The sequence below is a fragment of the Papio anubis genome, chromosome 13, assembly GCF_008728515.1.
Source record: "Papio anubis isolate 15944 chromosome 13, Panubis1.0, whole genome shotgun sequence".
NCBI classification, from domain to species: Eukaryota; Metazoa; Chordata; class Mammalia; order Primates; family Cercopithecidae; genus Papio; species Papio anubis.
This window is the reverse complement of record NC_044988.1, coordinates 28,123,815-28,149,760: the sequence shown is the minus strand read 5'-3', so window position 1 is coordinate 28,149,760 and position 25,946 is coordinate 28,123,815. Positions and strand designations below refer to the sequence as shown.

The following is a 25,946-nucleotide window of genomic DNA, read 5'->3' as shown; positions in this document are numbered from 1 at the left end:
ATTCTTGGTTCTAACTCAGTTGTGACAAATGGTGAATATATGGTTCTGACCAGATTCTAAATTGGACTTCATGGTGGGCAAGGGAAACTTCCACTGCCTATCCCCTCTCTTTAAAAAATTTCTCCTATAGCAGTTTACCTTGAGTTGTGGGTGCCACCTCCCTCAGTGTCTTTTTCTGAGGGTACATAAACTGCATCCTAGCTTGAGATCAGGAGCCAAGGTTTTTACTTCTCTGTGTCCAACATAATTTTTCTGCACAGCGTCTTGCCCAATACATGTGTTGATAATACTGATAAACATAGTTAATCTTCTTCTTTGAAGATTATCTGAAGCAAGATTTTGACGTTAGGTCAGCTTCCCCTACAGTATGTGATTGGAAACTGTGAACAAGTTCAGATTTTAGTTTAGGTAAAAATGTAACCAGAGAAGTTGCTACCAAGTGTAGTTCACTTTGAGCTGACCTAACTTTTGGATTATGTACTCACTAAGAACTTATCTCTTGTTAATTAAATAAGTACAAAGAAATCAATAACCCAATAAAAACACTTAAAACAAGTTTATCCCCAAATGGTGTGCTTGATGCTAAGGACAGACCTAAAGTTTGTTGAGGATAGAAGTGAAAAATGAGGCAAAAGAAACCAGGAGTTGAGATGTGTGTGTGCCTGTACCAGCACCCGTGTGGGCGCCTCGCAGGTAAGGTCCATGGCCCCTGCACGTCAGTCTTCTGTTACTAACTTTTGCATAAATCGAGTCTGGTGGTTAGCAAGCTACATACAGGCAGCTGCCTGTTGGTTGTTTTTTCTCTGCCTGCTAGCTAAGAACTGTTCTTGCATTTTATTTTTGTTTTTTTTTTGTTGTTGTTTTTTTTTTTTTTTTGAGACGGAGTCTTGCTCTGTCGCCCAGGCTGGAGTGCAGTGGCGCGATCTCGGCTCACTTCAAGCTCCACCTCCCGGGTTCACGCCATTCTCCCGCCTCAGCCTCCGAGTAGCTGGGACTACAGGCGCCCGCCACCACGCCCGGCTAGTTTTTTTTTGTATTTTTAGTAGAGACGGGGTTTCACCATGTTAGCCAGGATGGTCTCGATCTCCTGACCTCGTGATCCACCCGCCTCGGCCTCCCAAAGTGCTGGGATTACAGGCTTGAGCCACCGCGCCCGGCCTGTTCTTGCATTTTAAATGGTTATATAAATAGCTATATGATCTCCTTGATTTTTGCCTCTTGTAATGGAAAGCCTGAACTATTTATTGTCAGGCCCTTTGAGAAAATGTTTCCTGGCTCCTGCCTCAGACCTCCCGGAAGCAGGGTGTTAGCTTGATTGTCTCCAGTTCTGCAATCTGGGAATAGTAGATCAGGATGCTGACTTGTGGGAAGATGCTGGCTGCATGAGACGCCCCCGTCTGCAGTCACTCATAGGTTGGAAAAGCGAAAAGGAAAAGGGGTTGGATCTGAGCACTGACAGGCAGGTTTGCTTCTGGTTGGACTGATGTAGGACTGATAACAAGGGCCACTTGAGAAGTTGCAAATGCAGATTTCCCCGTGTTAGGTGGTGACCAATAAAAGCACATTTTGTTTTTAGGATGTAGAAAGGCCATAAAACTGAAATGTCTTTCTATCATCAAACATTTCTGTCTGTGTTTTTGATGTTTCAGATGTTCCTATTTCTCTGGATTGCAGGATTTCAACTCTGCAACATGGACTGTTGCGTTTCTGAGTTGTTGACTATTTCAGTTCCAAACAGTTGGTTATTTCCTGTCAGAGGAAACTTCAGAGTAACAATGAAGTGCTGGTGTGGGTTCAAAGGCTTGGAGAAGTGAAAAGCAGTGGAGAAATTTTGTGAGGTTCCTTTGGCTTAGAAGATTCAGAAAGGCTTTGAGCGAATGAATGTATGTATCAGTCACTGTTACTCCAGGTCCATTAGCTGTTTCCAGGCCTTTGTGTGTCCTAAAAACAAACATCATTTTGTGGGTGGGGACTGTGTCCTATGTTGACAGGTCTTTGTTTTCCAAGTGTGATGTACAATGGAGACTAAATGTTCAATGACTGAATGCAGTTCATTTTTTAATTGTTTTTTTTTTTTTTTTTTTTTTTTTTTTTAAAGACAGAGTCTCACTCTGTTGCCTAGGCTGGAGTGCAGTAGTGGTATGATCTCAGCTCACTGCAACCTCCACCTCCCAGGTTGAAGTGATTTTCCTGCCTCAGTCTCCCGACTACCTGGGATTATAGGCATGTGCCACCGTGCCCGGCTAATTTTTGTATTTTTAGTAGAGACAGGGATTTGCCATGTTGGCCAGGCTGGTGTTGAACTGCTAACCTCAGGTGATCCGCCCCCCTCTGTCTCCCAAAGTGCTGGGATTACAGGCGTGAGCCACCACGCCCAGCCGTATGTTTTAAATCTTATATTAAGCTTATACCACTGTTGATTGCCCTTGCTAGAGTGGGGCTTATTGTTAATATTAGAAACACCCCTCATTTGAGTGGTACTTTACAGTTTATAGCAACCTCTACATAAAGCTGGGCATGGTGGCATATGCCTATAATTCCAGCTGCTTGGGAGGCTGAGGCCGGAGGATTGCTCAAGCCCAGAAGTTCGAGACCAGCCTGGGCAACATAGCAAGAACTTATATCAAAAAATAAAAAAAAAAAATAAACTTTCTTATAAAATTCTCACTTTGATCCTCACCAAGAACCCTGTGAGATGAGTGTTATTCACCGGATGCTCAGAGAACCTAGAGATCATACAGCTGGCTAGTGCATACCAGGAACTTGAACTACTTATAAACTGGAGCAGTCGGAGAAAGCTTGGTGTGTGTGACGTTGTCTGTCTCCTGGTCTCCAGGCCCCAAGAGGAAGCAAAAGCCTAATTCATCTTGGCAAATGCAGTAGAAGTTCTTGCTTGGATTTTCTTTCAATAGACAGTTTTTGGTGGTGGTTTGTTGCTCTCCTTGGGATAAACATTTCTTGATAGTGCAGTTCTTCCCTCAGTATGTTCTTATTCTGGTATGTACATCCATTTCTCAGAATGTTTAGTAAACATTTCTCTTGCATACCCTAATGCCAGTTTCTTACCTACTCCTCAGTAATGTGCTGCGGTAGTGGCTTTGGGACCTGGTGTAGACATTATAGGTTGCTTTATTCATTCCTCACAGTGACAAGGGGATCTTGATTGGTGCTAAGTCCTTGGATGGTTCCCTTGGCCTCAGTGGCTCCGAGGAAGCCATCACTGCAGGTGTGATCAGTGCCAGGGTCTCCCTTTCTTTCTTCTCTCTCACTTTTTTTTTTTTTTTTTTTTTTGAGATGTGGTTTCACTCTGTCACCCAGGCTAGTGTGCAGTGGCACAGTCTCAGCTCACTTGAGTCTCCTGGGCTCAAGCTGTCCTCCCACCTCAATGTCCTGAGTAGCTGGCACTATAGGCGTGCGCCAGTATGCCTGGCTAATTTTTGTATTTTTAGTAGAGACAGGATTTCACCATGTTGCCCAGGCTGGTCTTGAACTCTTGAACTCAGACAATTCACCCACTTCAGCCTCCCAAAGTGCTGAGATTACAGGCATGAGCCACCACACCTGGCTTTTATTGTAATTTTTAAAGTCTATTTCTAATTTCCTCTGAATTATGTTTTGAAATTTTCAATTTGTGGGGAACCGGCATTCTCTCCCTTTTTCTTTCTGCATCACTGCACCACCTAGTGGATAATACATCTGTTACCAGGCAGTGGCCTTTGATGATTTCCTATAACTACAAATTCTACAAAAAGGAAAACTGGGTGCCTTTTTATGCTTTTAAATCACATATAATTTCTGCCTGCAATTTTTGTTACCAGGCAAGTAGGGACTTTTTGAGAGGAGCTTAATAGTGTTTAATTCAGAATTTAAAAAAATGTCAGCCTGTATTTGAAGTTTCCCATGTCACCAATGGGATAATGATGCAAACTGTGAGCTTCACTCAGTTTATATGATAATGGCATGCAGGATAGAAGAATGAGGTCTTCTTCTAAGTTTAGAAACAAGGCTATTTCAAACACCCGAACTTTTTAAAAATTTTTTTATAACTTGCTTCAATTTCATCTGCTCTGTTTTATTATTAAGTCAAAAGAATTAGGAAGGCTTGTTGATTTGCATTTTCATTATTTTTAGTAGCTTGGCTTTGGCTCCACATTTGATACAGGAAACCTCACCTTTCCCCTCCCTGTCTCTTGTCTTTGCTGCCCCCTGCCTGGATGGAGTATGTTCCTGTATGACGGAGCAATTGTTTGTTTTTCTCTGTTGATTTCCATCAGATGCTGTGGGCACTGGTCATTGTGCTAAGTATACCATGCAAGAACGCATTCAGTTATCACGTTTATGATATTTTAAATATGTAACATACTTATGCAGTTGAAACCATAAATTGTAAGATTTTTAGTCTTGTCCATAGATTAACAGTTTAAAATAAAATTATTGTGTCTCTTACTGACAGCTGGTGAAATCAGTATTTTCGGAGTATCAGTTTGCTAAGTTTTGTCATGTGCCTCTGTAAGGAATTCAGTCTTCCTCTGCACTCCCTCAGCCTTCTTATTTTTCCCTCCCAGGAAAAATTTTAGAGATTACCAAAAGGATTCTTAAAGTGTAAAAATGAATTTCACTGTTTTTGAGAATAAGTGCTATTTTTTCCTTAAAATCTGGCATTCTGCTAATGGTTGCAGCACTGTAAATTGCTAAAAGTTATAGGTCATTACACATGAAGAGGCTTAAAAGTGCCCTTTGATCCATAATTAACTACAAAATATGGAGCGGGAGCTGTATGCACACAGTGTCTGCCATAGCATTAGTTACACTAGCAAAACATCGGAAATGGCTTAAATGACTGCTAGGGATATGGTTAATTATATGGTAAATGTGGCTATTTCCAAATTTAAATTAACTAAAATTAAACATTGCATTCTTCAGTTGCAGTAGCCACATTTCACATGTTCAGAAGCCACATGTGGCTAGTGGTTACTGTGTTGGACTGCACAGCTATAGAACATTGTCACCATGGGCAGAAACTTCTGTTGGAGAGTATTGCTAGACAGGTGCTTCTCAAACAATTTTTTTTCCCATCACCTCCCTGATGAGAGGTGCTTCTCAAGCTTTAATGTGCATATGAATCACATAGGGGCTCTAGTTAGAATGCATGTTTTTATCAGTAGGTCCAAGTTAGGGCTTGAGATTCTGTATTTTTAACAGGCTCCCAGGGGTTGGCTACGTAATACCCAAAGGGTGGGCTTCTTGCATTTATTCTCCAATTCTGATAGGAAAGGCATGTGTTTGAAGCTCAGAACTCCGTATGTAGGCTCACTGGCTTTATGGGATTAACCAGGCTCATTGCTATGTGGCACTAATGTGTCCCTCTTTTCTTTGGGAACCATCCTCTGATGGTGCCCAAGGTCAGGGAGGGAACAGTTGACCTTATGTGTTTCCTATGGGGCCAACCTTGATTGCATTTAGCTGAGCAGCTCTAATAATTGGTTTTTCAACCTACCTTTTGACAAAGCCATTTATAATTATCTTTATCTTGGTGCCTATTATGGGGGTGGTGGTTTGTATGTATGTTTGTTTTTTTAAAATGAAGCTATGTTTCAGTGTTATATGAGCTTAGTCAGGTTTAAAATCATAGGGTAGACAGGGCTGTGCCTGTGTTGCCAAAGTAGCACCTTTCTTTTGACTTATTAATGGCTTCTTTGTAATTACAAATAAGAATGGTCTGTTTATAGCTTAGTGTGTCAGAACTAGGAACATAGAAGTCTTAAATGTAATTATCTGCTGATTTTTTTTTTTTGCCTCATATCTTATGAAAATTGGACTCATGCAAATTTGCATTCAAGTTGTGACCAGACACCTCTTAGTGGTGGGGCATTGCCATGGGCAAGTTCCTTGAGATCTCACGCCTTCTATTTTTGTATGTCAAAAAAGCAGGAGTAGGGTTTTTGGAGGATTAACAGGCAATAGCCATAAAGTACTTAGCACGGTGTCTGGCATATTGTTAATGTCCAGTCAGTGATGATGGGTTTCAGGCCCCCCTTTTCTATGGTGTTCACAAAGGCACAAGCATTAGGGAACTTGTACATATATACCAAAGCTGACCAAAGAGCCAGAAATAGAATCTGACCTGACTTGCTTGCTGCACCCTCTTGTTACCAACTCACTACAGAAGAGTTACTTAGCTGTGTCGACTGGACCCAGGCCAGCAGCATGGAAATAGCTATCATGCTTGCAAAGATGTTCTGAGTTGTCAGAGTGATTGAATCCATGATTGGTCTGGTGCCCAAGCACCAACAATCATGTTTTTGTTTGTGTGTTTGTTTGTTTTTTAAGAGACAGGGCCTCACTCTGTCACCCAGGCTAGAGTGCAGTGGTGCCATTGTAGCTTACTGCAGTCTCAAACTCCTGGGCTCAGGCAGTGCTCTCTTCATGGCCTCCCAATGTGCTGGGATTACAGGCATGAGCCACTGAGCCCAGCTGGGATTTCTTTTGATTTGAAGACCAGTGATCAGTCACTAGTAGGTTTTGGAAGGCACAATAGGTGTATAGCGGACAGGCAAGGTTCTTCAGTGGAAAGGATATAAGCTTTCTAGCCACACCAGCCTGAGTTAAGAATCTGGCCTCTGCCACTTTTTACTTGTTTGAGCTCAACCAACTTACTTTACTTCTGACTTCAGTGTGCTTTCTGTTAAATGAGTCTATTAATAATGATATTGATAGTAGCTAAAATTGAGCATGTACTATGTGCCAGGCATTATCTTGATTTCTGTACATGCATTGTCTGATTAAATTCTCACAACAACCTTAGAGAGGTGGGTCTTGTTACTGCTACTGCCTCTCCCTTACAGATGGAGGAAACTGAGGCAAGGAGAAATTAAGTAACTTGCCCTGGGTAAAGGGTGGAGCATGAATTTGAATCCACACTTTATGACTGCAGACTCTACAATGCGCTTTTTTTTAAAACAGCTTTATTGAGATATAATTCATATACCATACAATAAAAGTATGCAACCAGTGGTTTTTAGTACTGTATATTCACAGAGTTGTGCAGCCATCACCCCAATTCATTTTAGAACACTTTCTTCACCCCAAAAGGAAACCGCATACCCATTAGCAGTCACTCCTCATTTCCCCCATAGTCTTAGGGAGCCAGTAATCTTTCAGCCTCTGTGGATTTGCCCCTCCTTGACATTTTACATAAATGGCATCATACAATATTTGTCATTTTATGTCTGACTACTTTTGCTTATTATACACACACACACACACACACACACACACTGTTTTCTGGAGACAGAGTCTCACTCTCTCCCCCAGGCTAGAGTGCAGTGGCGCAATCTGGGTTCACTGCAACCTCCGCCCCCCCCAGTTCAAGTGATTCTCCTGCTTCAGCCTCCCCAGTAGCTGGGATTACAGGCGCCACCACACCTGGCTAATCTTTTGTATTTTTAGTAGAGATGGGGTTTTACCATGTTGGCCAGGCTGGTCTTGAATTCCTGATCTCAAGTGATCCACCTGCCTTGACCTCTCACAGTACTGGGATTACAGTCATGAGCCACCATGCCTGGCCTTGCTTATATTATTTTTAAGGATCATCCATTTTGTAGCATGTGTAGATACTTTGGTCCACCTTATTGTTGAGTAACAGTTCATTGTATGGATGTACCACATTTCATTTATCCAGTCATCAGTTGATGGACATTTGGGCTGTTTCCACTTGTTTGCTATTTTAAATAATACCGTTATGAACATTTGTATACAAGTTGTTGTGTACACATGTACTTTCAATTTTCTTGGGTTCTGTGATGTACTTGTTGGTTTTGTTTTTCTTTTTTTCTACCATGTGTTCATAATGCTCTTCTGAGAGGAAGAAAACAGACTTTTCTTACTTGGGAGCGGTCAGCTTATTTGCTGCTACAGTATTAATGATGGAAAACCCTCATCAAGAGTGCTTATCCTGTGATGGGTTCTGAGCAATGCTCTTCAGAAGCATTACTTTATTCAATCCTCATAATTCAAATAGGGTAGGGATCTTGACCTCATTTTGCGGATGAGGCAACTGAGCCTTACCAAGTGAACTGTTCCAGATCACAGAGCTTGGAGAGTGTGTAGGGGACTGAGCTTAGACCCAGGTGTGTGTGACGGCCTCCAAAGCTCCTGCCACTGTGTTATGTGGACACCATTGTCTACCTCCCAGTGGAAGGTTTACCAGCCTGGATGTTACAGAGTGCTTTCATGGGGTTTGCCTGGTTTCACTCTGTGAAATGGGTGATGATGCCATTGTTTGATGAAGTGGCAGTGAAATTCAGTGAGCGCCCAAACTCATGGGTGAATTGAGGCGCAGTCTTGGATGGAGGTCTGTTTTTGGAGTTTAAGTTTATTGCTGTTTGCATTTCAACACAACTGCTTTGAAAGCTACAGGTTGCCTCAGGCACCCTGTCATCCTTTCCCAATTCTTTTTTTTTTGAGACTGAGTTTCCCTCTGTCGCCCAGGCTGGAGTGCAGTGGCATGATCTCAGCTCACTGGAGCCTCTGCATCCCAGGTTCAAGCCATTCTCTTGCCTCAGCCTCCCAAGTAGCTGGGACTACAGGCACATGCCACTACACCCAGCGAATTTTTGTGTTTTCAGTAGAGATGGGGTTTCACCATGTTGGCCAGGCTGGTCTTGATCTCCTGACCTCAGGTGATATGCCTGCCTCGGCCTCCCAAAGTGCTGGGATTACAGGCATGAGCCACCATGCCTGGCCACCTTTCCCAATTCTTTATTATTTATTTAAATGCACGCTAAAAAATTTACCGTAGGTAAATAAAGGACAATGTGGTTAAAAAACACAACTCAGTAAATCTGGTACTCTTCAATAGTAGGTCTGGGATCTAGTTGTGTTAATTCTGGTGACCTATCACAAACCCCTCTCTAAGCTTGTTTATGAAGCTTTTTGCCTTTAAACTTGGTCGTCACCAAGCTGTGTCCATTGTGAAGTGTGTGCTGTGAGCGCATTGCATACACTATATTTAATCATCCACTGTCGGCACTTACTGCGTTGTGAAGGGAGGGTAAGGAGCTGGTGAAATCACATCTGAAACTGAAATACTTGTGGAATAAACGATGAAAGGGTTTTATTTGTAAAACAAACACTATATAAGGGATCGTTGGATTAGGTGGCAACTAGTTTATTGCTACCAGGAGGGGTTTAAGTTTGAATAGACCACAGGTAAGTGCCCTTCTGAAGCCAAAAGGACTTGGTTTATAATGTTAAAAATTATTTGTTTTTGGAAGAACAAGAGTTGAACTCATTTTCTGCCTTCTCTGGGAAAAAAGCATTTCCTGTTTTGTTATTAGACAGCTGTTTCAGAGTTTTGTCCAGTGAGCAGAATTTTGACTAAATTCTTCACAATAGTTAAAAATAAGACCAATTTCCTGGGGGCAGGTGGGGAACTATAAAAGTCCTATTTTCGTCTGGAGGTAGGTTTACCTACCAGCCTAGGCCAGCTAGCTGTTTCTTTACACTGCCCCTTTCTAAGGATTTGAGTTGGTTTGTAAAATGACATAGCAGACACAACATAATACCAGAGGGGGCTGAACGTGGTGGCTCACATCTGTAATCCCAACATTTTGCAAAGGCAAGGCAGGAGGAGTCTCAGGAGTTCGAGATCAGCCTGGGCAACGTAGTGAGACCTTGTGTCTACTAAAATTAAAAAAAAAAAAAAATTAGCCAGGTGTGGTGGCATGTGCCTTTAAGTCCCAGCTACTCCGGGGCTGAGGTGGGAGGACCGCTTGAGCCCAAGAGGTTGAAGCTGCAGTGAGCCCTGATTGTGCACTGCACTCCAGCCTGGGCGACAGAACAAGATCCTGTCTCAAACATACACGCAGGCACACACACACCAGAGGGAAACATCATGCATAAAACCATTGGCCCATTTATTGGGTGGTGTCCTCCCGAAGTTTCAGATCCACTGTTTGGAGCCTACTTGGAACCTGACTGATTTCAGTGAGTGCTCCCTCTGTCTTACTTTGTCTTTCCTTGCTTTCTTTCCTTTCTCCCTCCTTTCCTTCTTTCCACCTATCCAGTAACATGTATTAAGGCTCAGCATGTGGAAAGCACACATCACATTCTTCATGGAGATGAGGATCTGGAGTCAGGCAGCAGCACGGATCCCATCTCTGACAGTGCTGGGCTGTGTACACTCTCTGACCTCAGCTTCCCTGTTTGTAAAATGGGGATGGTGGTGCTAACTCACAGGGTTGTGGGCGTTCAGGGAAGTATTGTATATTTAGTACTTGGTGTGGTGCCCTGCCAAATGTTAATGACTTCCTTCCTCTCCAGTTTTCACACTCACCTTGTCTCCCATTTCTGGGGTGAATATGCATTTGAAGGCTCCCAAGCCATAGATTAAACTGTTTTGACATGTCTGTCCCTGCTGAGAACGTGAAATTCTGTGTGTGTTATTAAACAAACAGTTTACTGCCCGACTGCACTGAGTACTTGCAATGTCTTGAACACACCTTGCAGGTCACCCCTCCTGACTCTGAACGTGCTATTCCTTCTATGCAGAACGCCCACCCACCTGACCAGTAAGTCATCCTTCAGTGTGGAGCTGTGGGAGAGGGAGCCTCCCAGTGCTTGGGACATACCTCCCTCCACCCAGGCCTTTCATCTCCAGTTGACAACCTGCCTGTGCCATCGATTTCACTGTTTTGTGGTTTTTCACACTCTTTTTTTAGAGACAGGATCTCACTGTATTGCCAAGGCTGGAGTGCAGTGGCATGATCATAGCTCACTGTAGCCTCCAACTCCTGGGCTCAAGTGATCCTCCTGCCTCAGTCTCCTAAGCAGCTGGGACTATAGGCACATGCTACTGCACCTGGCTAGATTTTAACATTTTTCTTTTCGTAGAGATAGGATCTTGCTTTGTTGCCCAGCCCAGTCCTGAACTCCTGGGCTCAACTGATGCTCCCACTTCAGCCTCTTAAAGTGCTGGGATTACAGGCTTAAGCCACCATGGGGGCTGGCCTCGCTTCACATTTTATGTAGTTGCTATAACCCCATCACTCACCCTGCTCCAGCCCACGTGGCCTTTTCTCTTTCTTAAATGTACTAAGCTTGTTTCCCACCCCAGTGCCTTTGCATTTGCTGTTCCCACAGCAATCTGGAGAGCTGTTCAGATTTTCCTAGGATTAATTCTTCCCAGTCTCCCATCCCATGGCACTTATTAAACTGTTTTGACATGTCTGTCCTGAGGTGATGATATATATTGACTCTTGTCTGCTTCCTCTGTTAAAACCCTCCCTGTGAGGAAAGGACTTTGGCACATATCCCCTGGCAGCATCTGACATGGTGTAAGTACTCCGGGAGTATATGTCGAATGAATGAGCCTCTTGGTCCGCTCTTGTACTTGCACTGAGTTGTAATTGCTTGTTTACACACCCCACCTCTCCACTGGGCTGTGTGACCTCCTTAGCGTCAGGACTTGGGGTGATTTGTCTTTCCGTCCACAGGGCCAGGTGCATGGTTACTCTTGGATCTATGAGTATGGAAGCTAGGAATCTTTGAGAAGGCACATCCTTCAACCCATAAGCTCTGCTCGTGGAGGCAGCTGTCCACCACAAAATGTCCTTCTGATGCCAGTGGTAGAACAAGTGCTGGTTGGAGCAGGCTGCAATTGTTCTTATGTTCTGATGGCCATCCTCTACTGTCCCCTCCCGCTTTTCTTTGTCAGGTCTTTGCCCTGCGCTGTTCTTTGGACCCTGAACAAACCCTTCTCCCCACCCCTCCAATCCTGTCCTTTCCTTCAGACCTCATGTCAGTGTCCCTGGCTCATGGAAACCCTCCCTGGCCAACCTGCTTTGATCAGATGCTGGCTCCTGCAAAGCTTCCTGAGGGCAGTGCTTTGTTTTGCTCTTCATTTGTCCCTCAGAGCACATTGCACTTGGTCGGCATTTGTTGAATGAATGAGTAAAGAATTAGTGATGGCATATTTGCTTAACCATATTCATGGTAGCATTTTTCACTATAGCCAAGAGGTGAAAGTAACCCAAGTGTCTGTTGACAGATGAATGGATAAACAAAATAAGTCACACATACAATGGAATATTATTCAACCTTGAAAAGGGAGGCACTTCTGACGTACGCCAGCACATAGACGAACCTTGAGTACATTATGGCATGTGAAGTAAGCCAGTCACAGGAAGACAAATCCTGTGTGAGTCCACTTATATGATGTGTCTGATGTAGTCAAATTTGTAGAATCACAAAACAGAAGGTGGTTGTCAGGAGCTGTGGGGAGAGGGAAATGGGGAGTTGTTTGATAGGCAAGAGTTTTGGTTTTGCAAGATGAAGAGTTCTTAAGTTCAGTATATTCTGAAGTGTGAATATACTACTGTCCTAGTCAATTCCTACTCCTGTAACTGGGAAATTTAAAAAAACCCAGAAATTTATTTGCCCACAGTTTTGGCTGGGAAGTTTAAGATCAAGGCAACAGCAGATTTGGCATCTGGTGAGGGCAGCCCTCTGCTTCCAAGATGGCAGTTGCTGTATCCTCACATGACAGAAGAGGTAGAAGAGCAAGGGGGTTTAGCTAGGTCCCTCTAGCCCTTTTGTAAGAGCACGAATCCCATTCATGAGGCTGGAGCCCTCTTAATCACCTCCTAAAAGCCCCACCCCTTAACACTATCGCATTGGGTCTTAGGTTCCAGCATGTGAGTTTTGGTGGGACACATACATTGAAACCTCGGCAACTGCTACACTGTATACCCTTGAAAAATGAGAGGTTAGGAGTGCCGACCCTCACACAGTCAAAAATCCATGTATAACTTTTGACTCCCCAAAAAGTAAACCAATAGCCTGCTGTTTACCAGAAACCTTACCATAACATAAACAATTAACACATTTTATATGCTATATGTATTATATACTGTTTTCTCACAATAAAGTAAGCTAGGGAAGGAAAATACATTTATTACACTAAGTGGAAGTGGATCATCCTAAAGGACTTCATCCTGATTGTCTCCATGTTGAGTAGGCTGAGGAAGAGGAGGGTTTGGTCCTGCTGTGCCCTGGCGGCAGAGGCGGAAGAGGTGGAGGAGGTGAAGGGGAGGCAGGGGAGGCAGGCACACTCCGTATAGCTTTTACTGAAAAAACCCATGGATAAGTGAACCAGGGCAGTTCAAACCTTGCTGTTCAAACCTAACTGTATTTAGAAATGGTTAAGATAATAAATTTTAGGTTATATATTTTTCAGCACAATTAAAAATAAAAAGATTTAGTGTTGCTAGAAACTATGACCTCTGGAGATCACTGTGGAAGAATCTGGAATTCTTAAATTCTAGGACATCTCTGACTTCTGGGTAATATGCGTGAACTTAAGGGAAAGAAGTATTTATTTCTGCGTCAGGGTAAGCTCAGGTGTTTTCCTTAGGACTGTCAGAGTGAAGAAGTGAGCTGGCCTGAACCCTCCCCGAATTGCCTGGGTTCTCAGGCTCCTCTGCACGTGGGGCCTAGTGAGCCAGTCCATGGGCTGAACCTGGCTGGTATGTACAGAGCCTGCACATGTCTGCACAGCCTAGGTTAAGGTTTGGACACTTGCTTAGATTCCAAGGTCCTCCTTTGTACCCACTGCCCTCTTCGCTTGTAGGATTTATTATTATTATTATTATTATTATTTTTGAGGCAGAGTTTCGCTCTTGTCACCTAGGCTGGAGTGCAGTGGTGGGATCTTGGCTCACTGCAGGGTTCAAAGCGATTCTCCTGCCTCAGTCTCCAGAGTAGCTGGGATTACAGGCACCTGCCAATATGCCCGGATTTTGTTTTGGTATTTTTAGTAGAGATGAGGTTTCAACATGTTGGCCAGACTGGTCTTGAACTCCTGACCTCAGGTGATCCTCCCACCTCAGCCTCCCAGAGTGCTGGGATTATAGGCATGAGCCACTGTAACAGCCTGGATATATATATTTTTTTGAGACAGGGTCTCGTTCTGTGGCCCAGGCTGGAATGCAGCGGCCCGATCTCAGGTCACTGCAACCTCCGCCTCCTGGGCTCAGGTGATCCTCCTACCTCAGCCTCCCAAGTAGCTGGGACTGCAGGTGTGCACCACCATGCCCAGCTAATTTTTCTGTTTTTAGTAGAGATGGGGTTTTACCATGTTGGCCAGGCTGCTCTCGAACTTCTGGGCTCAGGCGATCTGCGCATCTCGACCTCCCAGAGTGCTAGGATTACAGGCATGAGCAACTGTACCTGGCAAAGTGTAGGATTTGAAACTAACTTTTATTCACTTTTGATCTCATTTAACTGTCATAACACTAAGAACTCAACTGAGAACTTACTGTCATAGACCCTTAGGAAAGGACACACACATTTCCCAGTGCCTGTCCAGCACCAGCACGAGTGCTTTTTGGAGATTGCCTTGTTTCTTGCTGACATTGCCCTTCTGAGGTGTAGATGGTTTTATCGCCACTGTATAAAGAAGGGTATAGTATATCCAGTGCCCCACAGCTAAGTGACGGGACAAGGATCTCACTTCAGATCTTGTGACTTTAAAAATCACTTTCTTGGCTCTGCTTCGCCTTGTTTCCTAGATGGTGGCCATCTCATGGTCCAGATTTATATACATCTCAGCCTCAAATCAGATGGCACATTTTCCATTTGCAAGCTGTTTGACCCAGCCCATTGGCATATAACATACACCATGGTAGCAAGAATTGGCCAGAGGCTCCCCAAGACCAGGCTTCTGAAATCCCAACCCCAGCTCCCAAGCCCCAAGCATCCCATAAAATCTTTGCTAGGTGTTCAGAAACCTAAAATTTGCTTCTCCACCCCTCCCTTCTCCCCAAGTGGTAAAGACAAAGAAACAGACGGCAGGGCTCTTTGTTCTTCTTTTATCTGCTAAGTTTCCAAAAAGGTTAGATAGTGGAACTTTGCTGAGCAAGCCTTCTGTCCCTGAGTTGTCTCTGAGCAGCACCAAATGACCGAGTCTTATCTCCCCCTTGTTATCTCCAAGGATATAAAATGTTTTCTTTTCATGCCTTTTAATTTCTATGTAACATTAGCCATTCAGTTGACCTGAAACATTGCTAGTTTATTTCTGGCTGGCTTGTGTGTGTGTGTGTATCAGAGGGTCTATACTGTATACATAAATACTTCTCTAAATATTCTTTTCCATAGTGTTGCTCTAAAATGTCTCATTTACTTAATACTGTCAACTTAGATGGTGAATCATTTTATGTGCCTAAAAGAAATATCTACTCGGATGCTCTAGTTCCCTGGCAAGGGAGAGAGAGAGAGAGAAGAAAAAAGCTGTGAAAGTGGTGCAAATCCGAACTGCTTTCTTTTTTGCTCATAAGTAGTGCTTTTCAAAGCGTTTGGCATCCCTGCCGTATGGATGTGTCACTGTGTGAGATGACAACAGGATTTGCTGGAAATGTGGGCCACTATTGTATCCGCCTTACGTAACCACGTGGAGTGATGGAAATGGGTGAGCAGCCCGGGATGTAGGCGGTGGCCTGGCCCATGCATCTCCAGAGACCATGAAGACTGCTCAAGCCCTGCGTAGGATGTGGATCCAGGCTGTTAAAAAGTTGGGGAGATGGAAAGGCCGTGTGAGTCCCTCTGCAAGCTCTCCCCTTGTTTTCCCCAACCTTTCTTCATGGGAAGGGGAGGGAAGCAAAACCATTCTCTTAGTAACTCCTTTATCCTCAGATGTGTTTGTGCTTCTGGCATCTTTCAGCAACAAATTATGAGATTGTAGGTTGTAGTCAGTCACTGGTGGTTTTTTAAAAAAATACTGGTATTGATTTTAGCACATCTGTGTGAAACTTACAGCCTCTTACTGGATCTGTGGATCAAAGGCTGCTGTTGTCCATGTGCTCGGAATCTGTAATGGTTTTGCTTCCTGGATAGAGCTTAACATACTGGCTTTTGTGTGTGTTCATGTATGAGAATTTCTTGTTTTGGCATAAAACTTTTTGCTTTCTTATGTTGCAGAAATCTATATTCTTACTATGTCTAGGCTTCTAACTTAGAAGAAAAAGTGTTTTTCTCATGTTCTTTTTTTCCTTGTGGTTTGAACATGTGTGAGTGTTTACTTTTATCACTTGAGACTTATGAAGCGTGTCTCTTATGTGGACAGCTTTCAATTAATCTTTGGTTTTAGCTTTGACCTCCATCACTGGGCAGCAGCAGTCCGTGGATATAGAATCTAAAAGCCGCCTGCTCAGGGGGACTTTGGGCAGTGAACACTTCGGTATCTGTTTTAGGGTTGGCTTTTAACACGTTTCTACATTTTTTACGTAAAATATATAGGATTTTAACCTGTCTGGCCAAGATTTTTCAAAGGAAAAAAGCTTTATAAAAAGTAGATTAAAAAAAGCACAACAAATAACTATTTGCCTTAGTTCCTTTCTCTTATTTTGTCACACAAAAACCTTACTGTTAATGCATTAAGTTTTTTGTTTATGGTAGAAGAGTTAGCTTACTTTTAACTTTCCATGAGGTCTAAGAATGACCTGTTATGATATAAAGGGGGTAGTCATGAACACTACTTACATGAAAAGTAAAAGTGATAAGGAAAGATGATGAAAGCACCTTGAAGATCCTCCTGATGGATAGAATGTTGACACTTGGATTAAGAAGGCGACTTAGCGTTTTCTGCGTGCACCTCCCCCCACAGCTCCCCAGACCTAACACCTGTGTCCCTACCCTGCCCACCGCACCTGCCTTGCTTCACCCCCTTTGCCCCTTTCAAACTACTGGTACCATCCCTCAACTCGCTCTCCTTCCAGTTGAAATTATTGTACCCTCTTCACTTTGCAAAATTCTAACTGCATTGAAAAATTTGCTGTTAAGTATACCTGTACCTCTTGGTATTAGATCCTTCACCAGGAGTGAGTATTCACTTTGATATTCACCCACTCATCTCCCTATTTTTTATTTATTTATTTATTTATTTAATTTTTTTTTTTTTTTTTTTGAGACAGAGTCTCGCTGTGTTGCCCAGGCTGGAGTGCAGTGGTGCGATCTCGGCTCACTGCAAGCTCCGCCTCCCAGGTTCACGCCATTCTCCTGCCTCAGCCTCGCGAGTAGCTGGGACTACAGGTGCCCACCACCACGCCCGGCTAATTTTTTGTATTTTTAGTAGAGACGGGTTTCACTGTGTTAGCCAGGATGGTCCCGGTCTCCTGACCTTGTGATCCACCTATCTTGGCCTCCCAAAGTGCTGGGATTACAGGCATGAGCCACCGCGCCTGGCCCGGCCTCATCTCCCTATTCTTTTAAACTTATGAAATGTTTGGTACTGTAAAAGAATTAAATATCTAAATCATGAAGCATAATAAACAAATACCATGAGCCCATTACACATATCTGCAGACCGTTACCAAAACAAAACACAAGGGAAATTTGTGTACCTCCCACCACACTCTGCCTCCTGCCCAGGTCACCTCATCCTGAATGTTATGTTTTTCATTTCCTTGCTTTTTCTTTATATTTTCACTGCATGTGTGCGTACGCACGCACACACACATACACACAAACACACGCCCCTAAATAATAGATTAATTTTGTTGGCAATTTTTTACTGTAGCAAAAACGCATAACAAAATTTACTGTCTTTACCATTTGTAAATGTACAATTCAGTAGTGTTAAGTTATTCAAGTTGTTATAAAACATTGTTTTTTGAGCTGTATAAAAATGGTATCATACTCTACAAATCCTTCTGGGGTGTTTTTCACTCAACTTTATGTTTGAGATGCATCCTTTTGTGGTGGTCTGTGTGACTGGTTTGTCTGTCTTCATTGCAATATAACATTGTATTTTAATAATGTATCAATTTGTCCATCCTGCCCTTGAGAGATACTGGGATATTTTCCAGGTTTTGGCAGTTGGGAACATTGCTGCTGTGAATACTCTATAGATGTATCCTTGTGCATATAGTCACACAGTTTTCTGGGGGCCTCTGCCTGGGTAGAGGAATCACTGGGTCGTGGAATGTGCATACCTTTAATTCTGATGTATATGTGCTGTCTCTATGGGCCTGCCTGTAAAGCTCCCCCTCGTGCTAAGCAGCTACCTGCTGTCATTCAGAGAAACGTCAGTTATTGCTAGCAAGTCTGATCTGCGCATAGCCAAGCACAAGTTGGGCGGGACCAGAGCCCGGTGGCCTAGTTTGAATGTCATGACCACAGCTCCCAGCTAAGCTGCTGCACCCTGGCAGCCTGTGCCCAGGGATGTTCCCAGAGCTGATGTTCTGAGGAATAAGGATGATTGTGTGGGGTGCTCTATGTTTCTGAAAAATTATATAAATGAGGCAGGAAAGACACTCAGTAGTTTGCTCTTTGGTAAGCTGCCCAAGGGCTTTGGTGGTTTTATTCGCTGATGTGTCTGAAGTGCCACAAACCATGTGCTCGGCAGAAAGTGGATGCTTAATCAGTGATTTTGCATAAATGAACAAATGAATGAATAATGAAGAGTTTTCTGTGAGACTTTCCCAAAAAGTCACAGTTCTGTAGGCTAAATATACATAGTTATGGTGTATTTTTAATGCTCAACAGAGCTGCAAAAATTTACTTTTACTCTAGTTCCCTACCTTTACAATTAAGATTTTCTGTTTATCACTTGGCTTAGCAGAGCATATGTTCTTTGAATATTACATTAAGTAGCTAATGGTTAATTTTACTACCTGTTAACCGTAGGTAAGAAGAAGCCTCGCGATCTGATTGGTTTCAGGCACCAGGCAAGTTAATAGCAAGGTCTGATTGGTGGTGGTGGTGGTAGGAGATTAATCCTCTTTGACAAATTTAATTTAAATTACCCTTGCAGGCAGCGCAGGAACACTTAAAGATAGTGTCATCCTGTTGTTGAAGGGCTGTGAATTTCAAAAGCCAGATTCATTCTACTTGAGCCACATTTAAAAAATAAAATTTTGCAGGAACTCATTTATTTGGCTAAATGATAAATTTAAATCCAAAACTTTGAAGAGTTTGTAGTTTTAAATTCTAAAATAGAAAAGTATTTTTAAAAGTAATGTACTCATAAAAATATTCTCTATAATAGCACAGCTCCTTGGGATATTGAGCTTTTTTTTTGATATGTAGCATTGCCCAATCCTGGGGATGATTGTCGTAGTCCCAGTTAGGTTTTTTCCTGATAATTTTAAAGTAAGTTTTGTGAGGAGGGTGCTATGTGATTTTTTTTTTCCCTTTAATTCATGTGGCTATGACTATATCCAAAGAAGAGTTGGCAAATATATTTATTTTACCACAACTTTGTTGAAAGTTGACAGCTTTAAGGTATAAGAAGGCATTGAGAAGATGAGCTTGGAGAAGTGGGCATGCTCATGAGGTCATTTCTGGGTGGTAGTGGCTTGGTTTTACTAAGGCCACACTCCAAAACCAAGGAGCAGGTGTTCTATGGAAATGGAAAAGGGCAACCAATTCCGATTTACTGCAGTTCAGTTGAGTGTCTGCTTTTTCCCTCCTCCCTCCTCCTCCCCTTCCCTCCCTCCTCCTCCCTCCTCCCTCCTTTCTTCCTTCCTTCCTTCCTTCTTCCTTCCTTCCTTCCTTCCCTTCCTGAGACAGGTCTTCACTCTGAGTGCAGTGCACCAGCTCACTGCAACCTCTGCCTCTAGGTTCAAGGGATTTTCTTGCTTCAGCCTCCCATGTAGCTGACTACAGATGTGCCACCACACCCAGCTAATTTTTTTTTTTTTGTCTTTTAGTAGAGACAGGTTTTCACCTGTTGGCCAGGCTGGTCTTGAACTTCTGGCCCCAAGGGAACCACCTGCCTTGGCCTCCCAAAGTGTTGGGATTACAGGCATGAACCACCATGCCCGACTGGGTTTCTGCTTTCTGTTTCCGTTTAAGAAAACTTTTTGGCCGGGCGTGGTGGCTCACACCTGTAATCCCAGCACTTTGGGAGGCCGAGGCGGGCAGATCATCTAAGGTTGGGAGTTCGAGACCAGCCTGACCAACATGGTGAAACCCTGGCTCTACTAAAAATGCAAAAATTAGCTGGGTGTGGTGGTGCATGCCTGTAATCCCAGCTACTCGGGAGATAGGCAGGAGAATCGCTAGAACCCAGGAAGTGGAGGTTGGGGTGAGCCCAGATCGTGCCATTGCACTCCAGCCTGGGCAACAAGAGTGAAATGCCATCTCAAAAAAAAAAAAAAAAAAAAAAAAATTTAACTAATATGTACAACTTCATTAAAATCTTGGAAAAAATTTTTTTTATACTGCCACATATTAGAAAATGCTGTTTTAGACACAGGCAAAATTCCAGAGAGGAATGGCTGTAGAGCACGTCTAGAAAGTCAGATCATGGGCACCTGAGTTTTTAGTCCACCCACCTCACGTATGCTATCAAAGCAGCAGAGAGCCACGAATTTGATAGAAACTTTAAGAAAATTTATAGGCTGGGCACGATGTCTCACACCTGTAATCCCGGCACTTTGGGAGGCTAAGGCGGGCAGATCATTTGAGGTCAGGAGTTCGAGATGAGCCTGGCCAACATGGTGAAACCATGTCTCTACCAAAAATGCAAAAAATGAGCTGGATGTGGTGACGCACAACTGTAGTCCCAGCTACTTGGGAGGCTGAGGTATGCGAATCACTTGAACCCAGGAGGCAGAGGTTGCAGTGAACCTAGATCACACACCTGCATTCCAGCCTAGGTGACAGAGTGAGACCCTGTCTCAAAAAAAATAAAAATAAAAAATAAGTAGCAATGAGTGCTTCAGTCATATTAATTGAATGATAAATGAATAGTGTATCCATCTCTTGATGTATTAAAAAGAAAAAAACTTCTTTGAGTGCCTACTCTGTGTGCCAGACACTGTTGTAGCAGATAATGGGACAAAGATGAGTAAGATATAAAAATTTCACCTGAAAATTCACTTTTATCTTTTCAAATTGAAGAACAGTTGTCATAGTGAACAGACTTTAAGTAATTGGGGAGTTTTACATATTTTAGATAATCTTTTACATATTTTAGACTTTAAGTAATTGGGGAGTTTTACATATTTTAGATAATCTTTTGGAATGTTTACATATTTCCTTGTGTTGATGGGCCTTCATTTAACCTAAATCTTGCACTTTTGGGCTGCTTGTGTCCCTGGCACCCCGGGCCCCATTCACCATCCAGATCCAGGATTGCTGGTAGCACAGATCTCTCGTTCTGGCCTTTTTCAGGTATTTTGAGGGTTTTTTTAAAAAAATATATATGTGAGGTCTCACTATGTTGCTCTGGTTGGACTACGACATGTGCCACCATGCCTGGCTAAGTTTAAAAATTTTTTGTAGAGATGGGAGTCTCACTATGTTGCACAGGCTGGTCTTGAACTCCTAGGCTCAAGCGATCTCTCACTTCAGCCTAAGTGCTGGGAATACAATACAGACATGAGCCACTGCACCCAGCCCTCCTCTAATTTCTTAAAACATATACACATAGTCCAGGCTTGGTGACTCATGCCTGTAATCCCAGCACTTTGGGAGGCCGAGGCGGGTGGATCATGAGGTCAGGAGTTTGAGACCAGCCTGATCAACATGGTGAAACCCCATCTCTATAAAATACAAAAATTAGCCGGGAGTGGTGGTGTGCGCCTGTAATCCTAGCTACCCCAGGAGACCGAGTCAGGAGAATCGCTTGAACCGAGTCAGGAGAATCGCTTGAACCTGGGAGGTGGAGGTTGCGGTGAGTCAAGATCATGCCACCGCACTCCAGCCTGGGTGACAGAGCGAGACTCCGTCTCAAGCAAAACAAAACAAAACAAAAAACCAATGTATACACATACTATAGATACTCCGTTTTTGTCTGTGGCTGCTATTTCAAATATTTAAAGTCTTTGATTCTTCAGTTTATGTTTCTTTTACCTCTCACTCATGGTGATGTGGATGTTTAAATTGTGGGCTCATTTCTTTGGATACATACTATCTGGGGAGTCCTTGAAGGCTGTGTTTGAGTGTGATCTCTGGAGAGGATTCGCATCTGCCTCTGTGTACCTGGTGGTATGGCCAGTGCAGAACCACAGTAGGCGTTAGTGTTTGGCATTGTGTGGTCACGTCTGTAATATGAATGCCCAAACCTATGTGAATACAGGTCTGTTGATAGAAATTCTCCGGGGTTTTATTTTTAGTTATTTCCACTCTACCCATAGCCAAGGTCTCCATCTGTGTGCTGGTATTTTTTTCTCCTAATAGATCCACCCAGACCTGATTTCCCACCCTATTGAGATCCCCAGCCTCCTCTAAATGCCTGCTTCAGTGCTGGCTTGTCTCTGTGGTTCTGAGTATTCTTGGCATTTCTAGCTTTCTCAAGGCAGCCTGCATTTAATAGATTATTATTTGTAAAATGACACCACCAGTTTTAGTTTTTTCTAGATACCTACTTTGGAATATTGTCAGAGATGGAAGTCCCAGTGGTCCATTTATGAAGACATTCATCTTTCATACCCAGTGATACAGATGGAGAAAAAGCCAAAAGATCCCGCAGGTCGCCCAATTGGGCATACCCTGTGATAAGGCTAAGGCTATTTTTAGACATAAACATGCAGAAAACTTGCCTACGAGGTCACCTTTGACAGGAAGAGGGGGAGGATGATTAGAAAAAAATCTATTTGAAACTAGATATTTTTAAAGGGTTTTATGATGACAGTGTTTTGGAATAGTGATAATAAAAGGACTCAGCACTTAACATTCCATTCTTTTTAGGGTCTGTCTCTCACTGTGTATTTCACTTACCTTTCAAGTATTGTTTCCAGTTTCATTTCACTGAAGGAGTGTGTTTGAAAATAGGTAGCATAATGAACAAATATTAACTCTTTTTGGTATAGAGTGTGAGCTGGACTTGATGTCGAGGCATTTTGAATGATAATTTTATTTCTAGTATTGAAAAGGTTGTGGTTTTCATCAGACCGGTTTTGTTCTGTTAAAACAGGCCCCAGGCATGGAAGAGCTGATATGGGAACAGTACACTGTGACCCTACAAAAGGTGAGTTCTGCACATTTCATATATTCTACAGTCATGTTCTTGATTTTACGGATCATGGATCTTATTTATTTTTGTCTACACACAGTTTTGACTTTTTTTCCCCCCTTGAGGTGCATAATGCATTATAAATACTGTTAATAATTGCTATGTTAACAAAGATTTGCATGCTATTGTATTTTTTGATTAAGGACTGTTTAATATAGAACATTTTAGAGGTTATTTAGTGTATACACTTAACTCCAGATAGAACAGGTTATGAAAGAGAGAAAAGAAAGGGAAGAATGAAAGTGACCTGTAATGTTTAAGGATGTTGAGGGAGCTATTTACAACTTCTATAATTTTAATTATAACATAGACATACCTTATAACTCTTAAAAAGTGTAGGATCCAAGAGACTGTAAGTCATTTGGGTGAGGCTGAGCTGGAGAACTGCCCTCATGCTTCCGCTTTTTTTTTTTGAGACGGAATTGTACTCTTGTCGCCCAGGTTGGAGTGCAATGGTGCAATCTAGTCTCACTGCAACCTCCGCCTCCTGGGTTCAAGCAATTCTCCTGCCTCAGCCTCCCAAGTAGCTGGAATTACAGGTGCCCATCACCACGCCTGGCTCATTTTGTATTTTTAATAGAGACGGGGTTTCTTCACGTTGGTCAGGCTGGTCTCAAACTCCCAACCTCAGGTGACCCACCTGCCTCGGCCTCCCAAAGTGCTGGGGTTACAGGCGTGAGGCACCACGCCCAGCCGGTTCCGCATTTTTATTCCATCAAGCTGCCTTCCAGTCTTCATGACTGTGATTTTCCTGGGTTCTGCAGGGTTTCTTATGGCTCTGAATTCCTCCGGGATCTGTCATCTCCTAGAGGGACTGTAAGTTCCTCATAGGGAGAGTTTTCCTTTGACCCTCAGAACTGTGAGCTTCAAGCTTTGTCTTCTATGAAAATTAAAGACATTCCCGAATTTAATGTTTATTGAATTAACCCAGGTAGAAAAAAATGTCTCTGGGCCAGTGCCCAGGTGCCCAGACTTCCAGATCAGTAATCACAATTTCTTCAGTTGAGGAGTTTTGTCTGCTTAGGTCTTATTTTTCAACTCTCCTCATCTTTCTGACTCTCCTCTGCCCTTTCCCTGAGCATTTCATGCATTCCTTGAGTTGTGGACCCAAAATTGGCAGAGGTCAGAGATTGTTTTAGGCTTGGCATAGAGGATGGAGCTGCCTCTGTCTAAAACCAGGTGCCAGCTGGTGGAAGCTGCCAAATTCAAAGCCATGTGATTAATAGACAACACCCCCAACCTGTTTTGAGTTTGTAATTGTTGATCATCAGTCAGCGTAGTGGGCCCCACATGGGAAACTTCCCTTGGGAGGAAAGATTTTCTTTTAGTCTCGGAGTAAATTTTTATATAATCTAACCCAGATTTAAGAATATACAGTCACATGTACTCATTATCTGGATGAAACTGGGCTTAGATTTTTTTTTTTTTTTTTTTTTTTTTTGAAACGGAGTTTCATTCCATTGCCCAGGCTGGAGTGTAGTGGCATGATCTCAGCTCACTGCAACCTTCACCTCCTAGGTTCAAGTGATTTTCCTGCCCCAGCTTCCTGAGTAGCTGGGATTACAGGCATGTGCCACCATGCCTGGCTAATTTTTATATTTTTAGTAGAGATGGGGTTTTGCCATGTTGGCCAGGCTGGTCTCGAACTCCTGGACTCAAGCAATTCTCTTGCCTTGGCCTCCGAAAGTGCTGGGATTACAGGCGCGAGCCACCACACCTGGCCCAGACTTAGCTTTTTAAAACACAAATGAATTAGGATTATGTATTATCTGTGCTCAACATTGTGCATTGCTAGACCGATCATGGATGTAATCTTATTTCCTGTCTTCCATGCATGTAGAAAAGGGTTTAATGCTTTGCTTTCTCATGAGATCTCAACACACATTGTATGTTCAAATTTTATCTTTAAAATCCATTTATGGGCTGGGCACGGTGGCTCATGCCTGTGTGAGGCTCATGCCTCCACACTTTGGGAGGTGGAGGCAGGCAGATGAGATCAGGAGATCGAGACGATCCTGATCAACATGGTGAAACTCTGTCTCTACTAAAAATACAAAAATTAGCTGGGTGTGGTGGCGCACGCCTGTAGTCCCAGCTACTTGGGAGGCTGAGGCAAGAGAATTGCTTGAACCCGGGAGGTGGAGGTTGCAGTGAGCTGAGCACCACTGCACTCCAGCCTGGCAACAGAGCGAAACTCCGTCTCAAAAAAAAAAAAAAAAAAAAATCCATCTACGTCTTTTTCACTTTATGTTGAAATGATACTACCAGCTCATCTACTTTGAGGTTAAAGGTATACTTTTAAAATACAATTTTAGGCAGCCATAAAAAAGAAAGAAATCATGTCCTTTGCAGCAACACGAATGCACCTGGGGGCCATTATCCTAAGCAAATTAATGCAGAAACAGAAAACTAAATACTGCATGTTCTCACTTAGAAGTGGGAGCTAAACATTGGGTACATATGGACACAAAGATAGGAACAGTTAACACTGGGAATTCCAAAAGTAGGGAGGGAGGGAGAGGAGCAAAGCTTGAAAAACTGCTACTTGGGTACTGTGTTCAGTACTTCGGCAACAGGATCATTAGAAGCCCAAACCTCAGCATCAGACAATACCCATATATAGCAAACCTGCACATGTACCCCTGAATCTAAAATAAAAATAAAGCAAAATAAAATTAAAAAGGATTGACGTAGCACAGGGAAGAGCAGTCTCTTCCCACGTAGCTAGAAAGTTGTGGGTTTTTTTGTTTTTTGTTTTTTAGAGACATCTCCAGTTGCCCATTTAGAGTGCAGAAGCTGCCTTGGCTTGTTGCAGCCTTGACCTCACAGGCTCAGGTGATTCTCCCACCTCAGCCTCCCTAGTAGCTGGGACTACAGACGTGCACCACCATGACCAGCTAATTTTTTGTATTTCTTGTAAAGACAGGGT

The 25,946-nt window shown here is 43.0% G+C and overlaps 1 protein-coding gene across 9 annotated transcripts in view; it reads left to right on the top strand.

Annotated features, from left to right (window-relative positions):
• TJP2 (tight junction protein 2) overlaps positions 1 to 25,946 on the top strand; it is a 138,805-nt gene that overhangs the window by 72,385 nt on the left and 40,474 nt on the right. For 6 of the 9 annotated variants that reach the window (XM_009188903.4, XM_003911783.4, XM_003911782.4 and 3 more), the window contains one exon: positions 22,919 to 22,972. In XM_009188903.4, the coding sequence (XP_009187167.2) occupies positions 22,928 to 22,972 (45 nt within the window). In that variant the 5' untranslated portion in view covers positions 22,919 to 22,927. Of the gene's footprint in view, positions 1 to 14,215; positions 15,591 to 22,918; positions 22,973 to 25,946 lie in introns of those variants that run through there. The other 3 variants (XM_009188902.4, XM_003911785.5, XM_009188900.4) reach the window with 3 other exon arrangements.